The sequence below is a fragment of the Austrofundulus limnaeus genome, unplaced genomic scaffold, assembly GCF_001266775.1.
Source record: "Austrofundulus limnaeus strain Quisiro unplaced genomic scaffold, Austrofundulus_limnaeus-1.0 Scaffold1252, whole genome shotgun sequence".
Classification (NCBI taxonomy): domain Eukaryota; kingdom Metazoa; phylum Chordata; class Actinopteri; order Cyprinodontiformes; family Rivulidae; genus Austrofundulus; species Austrofundulus limnaeus.
In genome coordinates this window covers 54,763-69,422 of record NW_013953654.1, presented here as the reverse complement: position 1 = coordinate 69,422, position 14,660 = coordinate 54,763, and the positions used below count along the sequence as shown (strand labels likewise).

The 14,660-nt window shown below is 37.9% G+C and overlaps 1 protein-coding gene across 3 annotated transcripts in view; it reads left to right on the top strand.

Annotated features, from left to right (window-relative positions):
* Positions 1-361: 361 nt before the first annotated feature.
* The window catches only part of zfr2 (zinc finger RNA binding protein 2), a gene marked incomplete at its 5' end in the record, with an annotated part of 30,950 nt that continues 16,651 nt past the window's right edge, over positions 362-14,660 (top strand). Inside the window, 8 exon segments of one of the 3 annotated variants that reach the window (XM_014031437.1) lie at positions 362-433; positions 6,466-6,697; positions 6,975-7,089; positions 8,624-8,851; positions 11,065-11,390; positions 11,614-11,802; positions 12,046-12,283; positions 12,530-12,696. In XM_014031437.1, coding sequence (XP_013886891.1) covers positions 362-433; positions 6,466-6,697; positions 6,975-7,089; positions 8,624-8,851; positions 11,065-11,390; positions 11,614-11,802; positions 12,046-12,283; positions 12,530-12,696 — 1,567 coding nt within the window. 3 annotated transcript variants of the gene reach the window in all.

Here is a 14,660-nt window from a genome sequence, read left to right as displayed (position 1 = left end):
GTTAACACACTGACAGCAAGACTGAAAATGTCCTCAGTGACATCCAGAAAATATGATCAAAGAATAAATAAGCGAATCAAGATTTACCCCTTAACTACTTCCGCTTTCAGTTTAATGGTAAATGTATAGGGTGATTTTCTTTTTAAACGATTTAAAAACCACACACTTAAAGGTTTAAATAAAATAACAACGTTTTAATATAAAATATATTATTTGCTGTGATTTATGAAGCTATTATTATTATTATTATCCGTCCAACAGTCATTTTGTAATTAACGTCAAGCAGCAGCAGAGACGGTGAACTATCTTGACGCGTAGATTTCACGGGTTCGCTGCTGTTTGCACTCAGGTTGGTACTGTACTGTACCGGAGCTGAAAAGATGGCTGCTAGCAACTATTTCGGGTTCACACATGGTGCCGGTCCGCAATACAGGTAATTCAAGTAATATAAATATTTGCCATGAAGCGAGTTTTCCCTCGGGAACCGTCTTTTGAATTATTTTGAGGGAGACATGGGGTTCTTATGAGATGTTATAGCCTGACCCGGTCGTTCGGTATCGGTTAGCTAACATTAGCTGAGGCTGCTCGCAGGCCAGTGTTCACCGACATTAAAGCTCCAGTGTGCGGACAACCTCTGCCTGGAGGCAACTGTGGATGCTTCGGTTTTTTTTTTTAAGCACATCATGTAACGTCACAATTTAAGTCAAAGATGGAAAAGTCAGGATTATGCGTGTCGTTTAAGGCTGCTGCGGGTGATGGGGTTTTATATTTCGGCCGGCGTTTTGAATTCTAGTGCTAAAGCTTGGTCCTGGATTACTCGATGTCTGAACAGTGCAGTCTTTGGCTCGGAGTAAAAGTAAATGTTTGTGGGTTGTGAGGTAACCGTTTAATTAGTGAGACAGCCGCAAGGTGAGATTGATTGTCAGGTTTGACAGCATCATCATCATCATTAGGACCGACATGTAGCTACATGTTCAATATTTACATTTATTTTCTGCGGTCAAAGCTCTAAAAGTCCCAGTTCTATTGTCCTGGTTGTGCTTCAAAAGTCAGCAAACCTGGAAAACAGGAATATTTTCCTCACAGCACAAAAAAGGAAAAGAAAATAAGCTCGTACATTCCATTTCAGTCACGTTTTCCTGTGCACAAAGTCTGCCTATCCCAAACTTTAACATTATGTTTTCAACTATTCTCTGTGTTTGTAATCTTCTTTAAGCTGTAAACATGCTACTCTCTAATTATGCAATTAAAGCTTTTTAATTATCTTAACTTGATGAGTAACATCTGTAATTTACTGTAACTTAGATTAAAATATGTAGGCTTATATTTATCAATATACAGTATTAATTGTATTTTTTTAAAGAAGGCTATTAAAACTAGGGGTGTAAGAAAATATCGATACACTGAAATATCGCGATATTTCATTTCCCGATACTGTATCGATATTCTAAAGTCCTGTATCGATTTTTTATTAAGGTTTAAAATGTCAACTTTCCTGCCAGCCGTTCATTTTTATGTTGTAGTTCAGCCTCTGACCGCTAGTTGGCAGCAGTGAGCCAGCCATTTGGGCTACTCTACATTGTTAAGTGTTGGGTGACCATTTTGTAAATTAATATTAAAAACTAAAAGCTGTAAAAATATATTTTCAAACTATTTATTGTCAAATTTAGTCTAATAATTGAAAACATGGATGAAATATGAAACAAAAAAATACATACAAAGCAGAACACGCTAAATGTATCAAAAGCATGTCTCTGTAATATTAGAATTTTCTGAGACAATGAATTTTGGTTTTTCTTTTTTTCCCCTGTAAGAGGTTTTTATTTAATAGAACTTTTTAGACAAAAAAAAAAATCACAATATATCGCCTTGCTTATAGTATCACAATATATCGGGCTATATCGTATCGTGAACCCACTGTCATGATATGTATCGTATCGCCAAATTCTTGCCAATACACAACCCTAATTAAAACAGTGCTGAAATGCAGTAAATCTTATACCTGCGAGTGGCAGATTTACTGAAAATGCAAGGCTTAATGTGCCTTTGACATCAATTTTTTTTGGAACAAACATGAATGCATTTTTGGAAAGATAACATTGATAATCCATTGCAAAAACAAATTTACACAGCTGAGATGAACGGTTGTTGACATAATTGCATGTGAAGTAACAGGAAGTGATTACAAAGGAAAATGTCTGAACATGAACCGAGCATTACTACAATGGCCAACGACGCAGACTGCGGAGAAGAATCTGATGTTTTTTTTAAAGATTATTTTAAGTCGCTATCAGAGAGAGATGAAGAAGAGTCAAAGTTCAAACTATATTGTTTCAGTAAACGACGACAGGAGAGCTTTCTTTCTTTAAGATTTCCCCTCTGATGCCACTTCCTATTTCACATTGGCTGAGCCATGTTCAGAAGAAAATATGCCAGCTATGTGACAAAATGTGTAAAATCATTTGTATATTCCAAGTTTTTTAAAAATTAAAGATGTTTTTTTATTTTTATTTTTTTTACGTATTGTATTTGCAGGATATGCATGACACAAACACTTTAATGCTGTTGCCCCTGGATTGTGGAGCGAAAAGATAAACCCAACAATAATAAAAATGAGTTTAAAAAAGGAGTTTTTGGCAAATAAATGAGCTTTGTTTTGTTTGGCTTTATACATTTGTACGTATTGGGAAAAGTAGTTATTAAGAGTTTAACATCTTTTTCTAAGATCAACATCAACCAAGGGTCATGTTGAGTAAACTCTTGTCTATTTGCAGAATTACCGTGAAAGAAAAGTGGATCCATGACGAAGCTCTTTTCTGTTAATTACCGGTACTATTCAAGATTTTATCCTGCTGTTTCTGTTTAAAAATACCATTTATCATTAGCAAAGTTCCTGTTTGAACCAAATTCATAATGTCTTTAAAGCTAGATGCACAACACAACGCCTATTATTACGCCTATTATTGTGTAATCATTATTCTTATCTTTTTTTTTAAAAAGTCTCTCTTTGAATCTATTGTTTAAGGTTAGGGTTAGTTTTATTTTAAGCCCAGACAATTACATGTTGACTATCAATGCTACAAAAAGATGATTTGTAATTAATAGTTAAAGAAATCTAGAGTTGGGTTAGGGTTAACTAAACTTTGAATTATTGAACTAGTTGGATTGTTTTGGTTTAGAAAGAAAAGCATTATTTAACGCTGAGGCCAGGTTATGAACAGAGCAGGTATGTAGGTCAGCAGAGAAGTGTCCAAACAAACGGATTGATTTCTTGCTCTGTTTGGTTTTGCTGAAAATGTTCAGATTGCGGTAGGACTCTGGCGTTTGGAAAAGGCTCATTCATGGTGCGTTCACACCGAACGCGATTTCAGCGTCACGAGCAGCAGGTTTACATACAAAGTCTATGGTGGACGKGCTTCAAGCAACGTCGGGAAGGGCTGCGGCGCTTCAAGCGCGATTAGAGCAGCGCGATTTGAACGATTTGAACGATCTGAGCGTTCGACGCGCTGAGGCGCAAATCGCTGAAGTTAGAAAATCTGAACTTTTGCAGCTCGACGCGCCGCATCAACCAATCAGAGAGACTCCACTGTGTGACGTAGAGAGGTATTTCCCAATGGGACAGTTTACTGAATGATGTCCACTAACCTGAAACAGACGGAGAGGAGCTCTTTAGCTGAAATGAGTGCCTGCAGTCATGTCCTGATCCGCAGCAATGCGTGACAGCGACTCATCAGACTGGAAAAATAGTCCTGTAAGCGAGCTGTGAGCCTCTACTCTGAATTATCTGGTGAATTAATTATGAATTAATTATCTGATGAACGTGACATGCTCTTGCTCTCTGTAAATAAAGCAAAGCCACTTCCTCATCCGACAGAGGAGGGAGGGGCGGGGAGGCTGTCGCCGTGCAGCGCTTCAACAGCTGTCCTGCGTCTGACCTCAAAGTGCACAAGCTTCAAACTTCAGCGTTGGCTGCGATTTTGAAGCTGAAATCGCGTTCGGTGTGAACGCAGCATCAGTGTGTGATACATTTTCAGTGTACCACATGATAGACTATTTCAGGGGTGTCCAGTCCTGGTCTTGGAGGAGCCCTATCATGTTTTGGAGGTTTCTCTTGATCCAACACACCTGATTTGAATGAATGGGGGATTAACAGGCTTCTGCAGAACTCGAAGAGATAATTCAATCACGGAATAAGCCGGGTGTGTTTGAGGAGAGAAACAAGCACACCATGCAGGATTGGACACCCCTGATTTATTTAGTTAATATTTAGACAATAATCAAGCTTAAACCCTGTTTAAATAGTAGGCCACATCTGCCATTTTACTGTAGAATCAGTCAATTTCTTTGAGGAATAAATGTAGGGGTGCATCAAGTCTTAACCACTAAGTTGAAACAGAAATTATATGTTTATTCAAAAATTAGATCCAATCTGACATCTTCTGTTTCAAATATCTYTCTTCATGCCATTATACTCTCAACCATGTCGTACTGTTTACCTGTTTGGTCTCTCACAACAAATGTAATCTTAGAACCCATAGTTAGGCTCTACAACAGGGCCTACAAAATTCATAAAAAACTTCCTGATTGGACTCATCACTGTACAGTTCTTTCATTGTCTGATGCCTRGACTTTTCAGAATTATGTTTTGTATAGTGATATTAATTTATATTTTCAGATCTTCCAAGGTGCCAATTATGGAACTCTCTGTGCATTGTTGCCCAAATCAAATTCTGGAAGTGGCCATTCAACTAGATCTGTTACAAAAGGACAACTGATATTACCAACTTTTAAAAACTGTTACGGCCAGAGGTCTTTCTTCTATGTTTATACTAAAGCATGGAATGACATTCCTCAAAACATAAAGTCCATTTCAAAACTACAGCCCTTTAAGAAGAATCTTGTCTGCCATCTGCTGGACACTTTTTGTTGTGTTCATATTTAGACGTCCTATTTTGCAAATGCTGCCTTTTTGAAATTTGGTATGCTTGTTTGTCTTTGTGTCTATGGTGTATAATGATGTGATTGTGATGCTGTATTTCTGAGTGTTTTATGTGCTGCAGAACAGGAACCTGCTGTAAAACAGCAATTATGCTGAGTCAGGCTTGATTTTTAATAATCTTTTCCTGTTAAATAAATAAATCAATCAAATCAAATCAATTTCTTTAATTAGGGGAAATTGGCCGATACTTGGATAAGATTGGTGGAAACGATCGACTTCTTATCAAAGGTCTGAAAATCAGCCACTGTCCCCTTTTGCACTGCTGTGAGCTCTTATCTAATGTCAGGTACAATAACTTTGTATCGTTTCAAGGGTATTGTTCAGTGTTTTTTAATAAAATAAGATTGGAACATTGAAGGTGTATTGTGACCTTTATAACACCGACAGTATCAGATATTCAAAAAAAAAAATCACTAACGGCCAAAATCAGAATCGGAAGGTCAAACCTTTTAAAGAACGGCCAGAAAACTGATTGGTGCACCCCTAATTTAATGGTATTGATTTTACTGCATGTGTACTTTTATAACCTGAGGGTGTCATTCATTCATTCATTCATTCATTCATTCATTCATTCATACAATAAACAAAAGAAAATCTATATACAATAAAAAAACACAAGTCATAAATGAAATGAAAGCAGACAGAAGAAGATTTGCCCCTTTCCCCCTAAATAAAATTCTGACAAAAACATTATCAGGTCCTTCACAACATCAGTTCAACACACGTATCATATATTTCTTTAACAAACTAGCATATTTTCTTAAATATACAGTTTTTTCCAGCAGTTTAAACATCAATCTGTATTCCTTGAATTAAAGTACTTCTTTCCTTTTAAACTGGTTCAAAATTGTGATTTTACAAAAATCCTAATTCCTTTAAGGTTATAAACTTGTTCTCTTAACAAATTTTGATTGAATGTTTAAAGATGTATTTTTGAGTCTTACATAACTTATATATAATCAACCAAATCATAAAATGCCCATTATGTCATTTGATAAAATTATATATTTGATGGGTGACCATAATGTATTCTAACTGCTCTTTAAAAAAAAAGCATTTGTTATTGTTATATATGCTTTTCCTCAAACTTTTATACAATGTGGAGTAATCATTGCATTATATACAGAGCTTCATTGTTCAATAAATTTATTTTAGTCCTCTCATTTGTGTCCTCCTTGACTTTGAAATCTGAACAGAAATGCTGATAACATCACTTACTGTCAGTAGAAAATGCTGCCTATAACCAGAAATAGAAGCTGTTCTGGATCTGCCTTTTTGGTGTTTAGTTTATTTACTGAACTTGGATTTCACAAGTTGTACAAATCTGGGGCCAGAATACAGGAATGTAAAATTCAGATTAAATAGAATGGTGTTAGTTTTACCTTTGGGGTGGGGGGATTTATTATTATTATTATTTTTAACAATTTCACTCATTCTTTCTTTTCTCTCCTCCTGCTTTCTTTTAGTACCCAGCCTCCCACAGCCTACTCCCACCCATCTACAGCGACCTACAGTGTCCAGCAGCCACCAGCTGTGGCTCATGCAGTCACTGCGTCCTACTCTCCAGCTCCAGTCCAGGCAGCCCAGCCTGTGGCCTCAGCCCCCTACCCCACCTACCAGAGCCACCAAGCACCTCCAGATTACACCTATAGGCAGCCAGATCCACCACAGCCCACCACTACCCCTCAGACGTACCAGGTATACTCTAGCATGGTCAGTTTCTCTTTGCTTCTTTTTTTTTTTGTTTTTGCACATTATATTTTATTTAACAGCTGTAATTTCGGTGCAAATAAAGAGACTAAAAATATTGATTTAAAATCACAAATATGTCCGGGCTGCATCGTTAATTTCCTTAACAAATTACAGGCTTGAACACAAGTTTATTTTAATATACGTGTTATGTATTCGCAGCATGTTTTGCTGAAGTTATTGACTTTTTATTTCATATTTGGACTTAATGTGTTTTTGTAAACAGGACAACTATAGCTACGTTCGTCCTGCTGCTGCGACGACTTACGACAACAAACAGTATTACCAGACGAGTATAGCTCCGGCTCAGAGGACAGCCACAGATAACTATTACCAGACTGGTAAGTCCATTTATTTTAATGTTGTGATCTGTGTATGGTTTAGAGATGTGATGTTCGTGAACGATCCAAATCTTTTGAACGTCTCTTGACGTGGAACGATGAGAACCGAGGAGCAGACAGTAAAGAGCCGCTGCTAGTTTTGTATTTATGTTATTTACTCGTAATATCTTTGTTTTCTTCCACAACCACAGAGACAATCGCTCCACTTTTACTTTTTCAGTTCAGTTCAGTTAGTTTATTAATTTCTTTAAAAAAACAATATAAATTCAACATACAACAAAAATACTTTTACTTTTTCCACTGAGGCGAAGGAAAACAGGGAAACGGGTGGCGTACAGCAGTGGTTCCCAAACTTTTCAGCTTTTGACCCACAAACTACCAACAGCAGAGACCTTTGCCCCCAGCTGTTGTTGGTTGATAAACATTGTTTTCATGTCAAATAAACAAGGGCAAAGTAACAATATTCATTACGCTATTTTTCTCCATTGTAAGGACACTAACCTTACTCTTTTGTAACAACAAAGGCAAAATAATTGTTGTTAGTTCTCATTTTTTAGTGTAATCAATTCAGAAAATCTTTTCAGGACCCCACCTTTATGTTTCAGGACCTCACTTTGGGTTCCAACCCCAACTTTGGGAACCACTGGACGTATAGGATGGGGTGTTTAGCTTGACAAAACACACGGTTCTGTCCACATGACAGAGATACATCTTCACGTACGGCACATAATGACGTATCTCCCTATGTGATGATGTCATTTGTTCAAAATTAAACGGCTTGTCAAGATTCAGATTCCTTCAAAGAACTTTTGTCCCATCTCTAGTTGGATTTAATGTTGAATAAAATATGTTTTTTTGTCTTCTATACTGAACACGTTGAATTAAACTCTATGTTTAGAAAAGTTACAGGACTCTAATTATTGTTTTGTTTTGTTTTCATCTGTTCTCAGGACAAATCTTAGTCACAAGCTCTTTAAACACCTCACATCCAGGGCTGTCATCTTCATATATTTAGTTACAATTTTTATGTAACAATGTTTTATATGTGGAGCTCTTGTAAAAACGTCAGCAATTGTTCATCGCTTTTGCATCTAATTTATTTCGTGGTAGTGAAACGTCACGTTTTCTATCAGTCAGCAACTAGCAATTAAAAAGATGGAAATAGATTTATTTATTAGTCATCAGTTGCCGACTCATTCTAAGTGTTTGCAGTTCTGAAACAACCTGCAGAGAGTGTTAAAAAGTCAGGGAAAATTAGTTCAACATTTAATTATTTACGTTATTTTGTGTGCTTTATCTGCTAAATAAATGTTGAACGCCTCCGTGTTGACATTGGTTGAAGTCATAAATGTTAAATGTTTGTTTGGGGAATGTGTTTCATGCTCATTTGTTAGTGAAATCAGTATCCTGCCTCACCTACCATAAAGCCTCTGGAAATTAGCAGTCCCAGAAGCGGCAGTATCTGTCTGTAGTGTGTCTTCCTTTGCAGTAATGTTCTGCCATTTTCTGCTTCTGTCTTCCATATCTGTATCAGTAGGAGTAAAGAGTGCGTACAGCCCGGCTCCTTCCACTGTGTACAATCAGCCTCCTCTGCCACAGAGGCAGGTGACGGCCCTGAAACCCCTGGTCCCCTCCAGCGCTGTGTCGACTAGCTATAACATTTACCCTATGTCCACCAGTGTCCAGCAGCCTCCAGCGCCCATTTCATCCTACACCCTCGGCTCATCGTTTGGCTGCACCGTCTCAGCCTCTTCCTACTCTGGTGAGAGAAGACAAAGAGGTTTTTGTAAAGTAATGCAGATGCTAAATGATATTTTTATGTAATATTTTGATGTTGTGTGAACAAAATTGATAGACTTAAAATAATAATAGATAAAATATTCTTTGTGCTCACAAGCAGAACATGGTACTCCTTTTAGAAACATTAAGACAGCTGCAGTGAGAACTAGTAGATTCTGTGCTTAAAGTGCCTGTGACATCAAATTTTTGTAATAAATATGAATGAATTTTTTGAAAGATAAAATTGATGACATATTGTAAAAAAAAAATCACAGTGCTGAGATGAACAGTTGTTGAGATATTCGTATGTGAAGTAACAGGAAGTGATGTCAAAGGGGAATGTCTGCATGTGAACAGAGCACTGCCACGATGGCTGATAACAGACTGTAGAGAAGAAGCTGGTGGGTTTGTTTTAGGTTATTTTGAGTCACTATCAGAGAGATTTTAATATGATTTAAATAAACAAAGAGCAGATTATCCTTTTATTACAGAGTTCCTCTTTGATGATAATTTTTGTTTCTCTTTGGCAGAGCCAAACTTAAAAGAAAATCTGCCAGTTTTGTGACAACTTGAGTAAAATTGTGTATTATGCCAAGTTTCTTAAATATAAAGATGTTTCCTTTGACATTTTGAATTTGAAGGATATGCATGTCACAGACATTTTAATGCTGTCTACAGAAACTGGTGACATTTATTTTCTGCAGTGTGTTTCTGATAGTGCTGTACCAAACGATTATTTTCTAATCGATTAATCTAACGATTATTTTTTCGATTAATTGATTATTCTAACAACAAATCTAAAAGTTATTCTGATGTGAGTGCACTGGAAATTTAAAATGTTTTCATCAAATTAACAACAACAGTTCTTTAATATTGTAATATTTTCTTTAATAGTTTTTTCATGGACACAAAATATGCACTCTAGAGTCAATTCTTTAACAAAAAAAGCTCAAAAAATTTAACATCAACATAAAATCTCAACCAGAGCATATAAAATTCAAGTAAAAGAAATATAGTGCAAGATGTTAACAATCTAACAAATGAACTAAATCATGCAAAATTCAAATCACTCTGGAAAAACTATAATAAAAACATTTATTTATTATTTTTATTTAACGTATTTCTCAATATATAAAATTTAACAAATATCAAGACAACATCCAACTCTTTGTATTGTAACATCAGTTGTGTAACTTATTTCTTTAAGGTGAAAACTGTTGAAAACAACAAGACTGTTTTGTCTTATTGCACAAATTAAAATCCAGCTCCACATATTTATTTTGATGTCATTTCCCCACTAGAAAAATGTGTGATGGAGGTCCATGGAAGGCAAATAAGTTTAAATCAAATAATCAAAAGAGGATGCAGTTAAAATAAATAAAAGTTATTAAGCTACGTTTTGAACATCCAGAACACGTCCAACACTTGTTGGCTGCTTGTGCTCTTTAGGTCAGACGTGTGTCGGGAAGCTCCTCTGTTGTTTGAGACGCTGGGGGAACCGTCTGATGGGGGAACCGTCTGATGGGGGAACCGTCTGATGGGGGAACTGTCTGATGGGGGAACTGTCTGATGGGGGAACCGTCTGAAGGGGGAACGTGGCTCCACCTAACACCGGTCTCTGTTTAATGGTGGATAAAATAAAGGAAGTGGTGGTACTTTATTTACTTTGAGCAAGTGAACGTCATGTTTACAAGATAATTAATCCACCAGATAATTCAGAGGAGGTCTGTTCAGTAAATTTTACTCCAGGAGTTGCGAGGCTTGTTTTCAAGCTTCAGACTGAACTGAAGCAGCGGCTGCTGACGTCATTACGCTCTTGCGCGATGCTGCGTTCAGGACAAGCATGGAAAACTCACCACTCTTATGCCAATACGGTCGCAATGATGCATTTAGGTACCGAAATGGAATTGCATGAACATTCACGTGGTGGTTATGTAATACAGCGAATCGATAATAAAAAATCTGCGTCGACAAATTTACATAATCGACGTCATCGATTATTTCAACTAATCGGTTCAGCCCTAGTTTCTGAGTCACTGTAGAGTAGATGTCAGTCCCTCTGTTGTCCCTGGAGAAATGAAAGGAGCCGCTCGCTTTTTATGAAATTATTTGCAACTGTTCATGTTTGACCTATTTCCTTCTCTTCTTTTCTTTTGTAAGTTTTCTCAGCCTTTTCTTCTTGCTCTCTCACCCCAGGCGTTAACTACCGCAGTTATGATTCTACTGGCTACACCTCTGCGCCAACCCCCTCCTACTACCAGCCGACTCAGCAGACCCTCTCCCAACCCCAGCCTCCCCCTCAGCAGCCCCATCAACCTCAGACCCCTGTTCAGCCTCCACCCAAGCAGCTGACGAGTTCCTCTTGGAGTAACTCAGGGAGCAACATGGTGACGGCTCCGACAGTAAACTCTTACAAAAAGCCGACTTTTCACCAGAACAAACTGCAGAGGCCTAAGGGGCCTCCTAAGCAGCCTCAGCTTCATTACTGTGACATTTGCAAGATCAGCTGCGCAGGCCCTCAGGTAAGGGATAATAAAAATATTATATTTTTAGGTCAAATGTTGGGAGATTTTAAGTAGAGCTTCTACAGTTTGTAATGCAATTTATCAACTTGCAAATTAATATTAAAATACATATGAAATGTTGACGTGTCATGCATGCAACACATCTGAAATTCAGATTATTTAACTGCAGAGATACTTCGGTTTTTGCTTTTACGCTGACTGGTTTGATTTACTGCATTAGACCTACAGGGAACACAATGAAGGCCAAAAGCATAAGAAAAAGGAAGCAGCCCTAAAGGCAGGGGGACAGAGCGGGACCAGCAATGGGCCCAAAGGAGTCCAGACCCAGTTACGCTGTGAGTTATGTGATGTGTCGTGCACCGGAGTGGACGCCTACGCTGCACATATCCGCGGGGCCAAACACCAGAAGGTTTGCCAAGCATTCATGCTTTTTTTTATCTTACAGATGTCCTTTAATTATTCATACTTCACAAAGTCTAAGCAGCTGGCATGTCTTTGTTCCTGAACATGAACATGATGTGCTCATCGTGTCATTTAAGCTTCTAAGACTCAGAAACAAACCTTCCTGAAAGGATTAGGAAAAGTTTTTTTCGTCCGCAGCTTTAAATTGTTGAAAAAACATTCTCTCTCTCATTTTGTCAACAATGTTAAGGTTGTGAAACTTCACACCAAGCTTGGAAAACCGATCCCATCCACTGAGCCAGTTCTGGTGAATAATTCTGCTCCAGCAATAACAACCTCCACAGCAGGGAAACCTACAGTGTCGTCCTCCTCGTCTTCCTCAGTTATTACAACCCCCGCAGTGACGGCCAAACCAGCGGCTGCAAACACTTCGGCCAAAACAACCCCACCAATCAAGAAATCAGCTCCCTCCAAAATAATGCTTATCTGTAAGTTTTAAAATGTTATTTTAAAAATATTGTTTCTCTCTGCATCAAAATGCACAAAATGATGCTAAAGCTCCCATTTTTAACCTGCAAAAGGTTTTAAAAAGGTTTCGCTCCTCTTTTAAATTTACTAATGTTGTTGCCACACGTCCATATTTAAAATGTGTTCATTAAGTTAAAGCAAGAAAAATGTAAGCAACAGAATGAAAAGCATAAAGTTCCTGTATTAAATGTTGACCTGCTCCACAGCTAATAAACCGACCAGTGCTCCAGCAGCAGCTGTGGCAGCTAAAGTGGTCGAGCCTGTTCAGCCGTCTGTCCAGAAGATGGAGCTACTGAGCGAGACTGAAAGAGATGACAGAGCTGGAGGAGGTCAGGGGGACATCCAGCCTGTGGGACATGACTATGTAGAGGAGGTAAGATGGTAATGGAAGGGATCATATTGTCACTGCTGTTTATAGTGTTTGTGGCCCCCTTTTCCTTATGTGATTAGAATAAACTAGGCTGTGTATAGGGCTGCACAATATTGGAAAAAACTGACTTTTCAGGAGTTTTCAGTAGATGAGTTTGTAGGAAAAAGCTGTCGTTCAAAATGGTGTGTCCAAATAAACAGGAATACAACTGGATTTCTTGTCAAAACTTTATTTTCAATCTTTTGACTCCAATCAGGTTCACAGTACAGCACCCAGCCGGCCTCAACATAAGACCTTGAGCTAAACCAAAACAAAAAACAGGAGCCCTGCTCCGAGCAGAGACTCTGCAACACACTGACAACTTCTTCTAAAAACACCTCTTTGCTATAATAATGAATTGACCTTATAATGTTCATCTCTTCCTGGTTAAACCCCTGGAGGTGTTACATTTTACGTCAGGCGTAGAACGTAACTCATTTTTGTTTAAGCTAAAGACAGAACACATGATAAGACACACACCAACTCTTACTCTGTTCAAACTTTAAGGCTGAAATGATCAGAAAGTATAAAATACAAAACTGCATCCATCAATTAATCAGTTACGAAATTTCCTTCAAGTTGAATAACACGTTAAATGAAGGTGGCGTCTTGTCGATAATGAACCTGCACCGATCTTACATCTTTTTTCGTGCTTTTGTTACAAGTATGCTTTTGTCTGTATTTCAGAGTTATTCTTATTATATTTTATTGTGCTGGGACCTGAGTGCATGTGTCCTTCAGCCACATGAAAACCCAAATTGCGTTTTGTCACCTAGCATGTCGCCTCCGTTTCTATCTTGCTTTCTGTTCCCACGTTTTTTTTTCTGTTGTCATGTTTTAATATTAGCATTCATACCAACCATATTTTCCTTCTGTTCCTTTAGTTCTCTGTGAATTTGCTCATCTTCCTCTTTTTCTTCAAGACCCTCATCGTTTTCCTCCACAGCTTGAGAATTCACCAACACTTCTTTGAAAAACACATTGCCATTATTGTCCCAGAAGTTTCACAACAAAATAAGTTTTATCTTTTTTTTTTTTGACATGAAGCCACTCACTTTGGCTGTATTTCAGCCAAAGTGAGTGGCTGATGGAAACAGCCCACCAAAATAAAAGCCATAACATGAGATTGTTTAGTGCAGTGACGTCTGGTTTAGTGGTGTAGTCTACAGTTAACACATTGTTTTAATTTGCATCCTACATCGCAGGACCTGCAGTGACTATTGCGGTCAGGTACATTGTGATGACGATGCTCAAACAATATATTATGCAGCTCTAGCAGTGTTTTATTGTTAGCTACTGTATGTGTGGTAAGAGCTATGCAGCTTTAATAACCAGACTACTTCGTTAAACTACAAAGAACACACTGAAGGAAGTAGTTGCTTTTGGTAATGAATATCAGAATAAAAAGTTAGGACAAAATGTGTTTTTTCATTTTAGCAGTTATTGGACATGTTTATTCTCTAGTAGGGTTAGGTATTGAAAAGGTTTAAATCGATACCGGTGCTAAATCGATACTTTCAAAACGATACCAGTTCCTAAACGGTATTTAAATTGGTGCTTTAAAAATAAATAAATAAATAAAAAACACGCACGCACGCACGCACGCACACACACACACACACACAAACTTGTTTTTATATCCTTGTGGGGCCCGTCCATTGACTTCCATTCATTTTTTGATAATTTTATATCCTACCCCTGACCACAAACCCTAAGGCTAATGTCACAGGTGACATGACCTGACCCTGCAACTAACCTAAAGTCAATCCACACATTGATCCTAAACCCAACCCCCCACCCAAAATCAGCCTCCGAAGTTGTGGGGCCCAAAGGAGCACCTGGACCCCACGAGGCTGCATTTTCCTTAAAACTGGGCCCCACATTGTAGGAAAAACAAGACCACACACACACACACACACACACACACA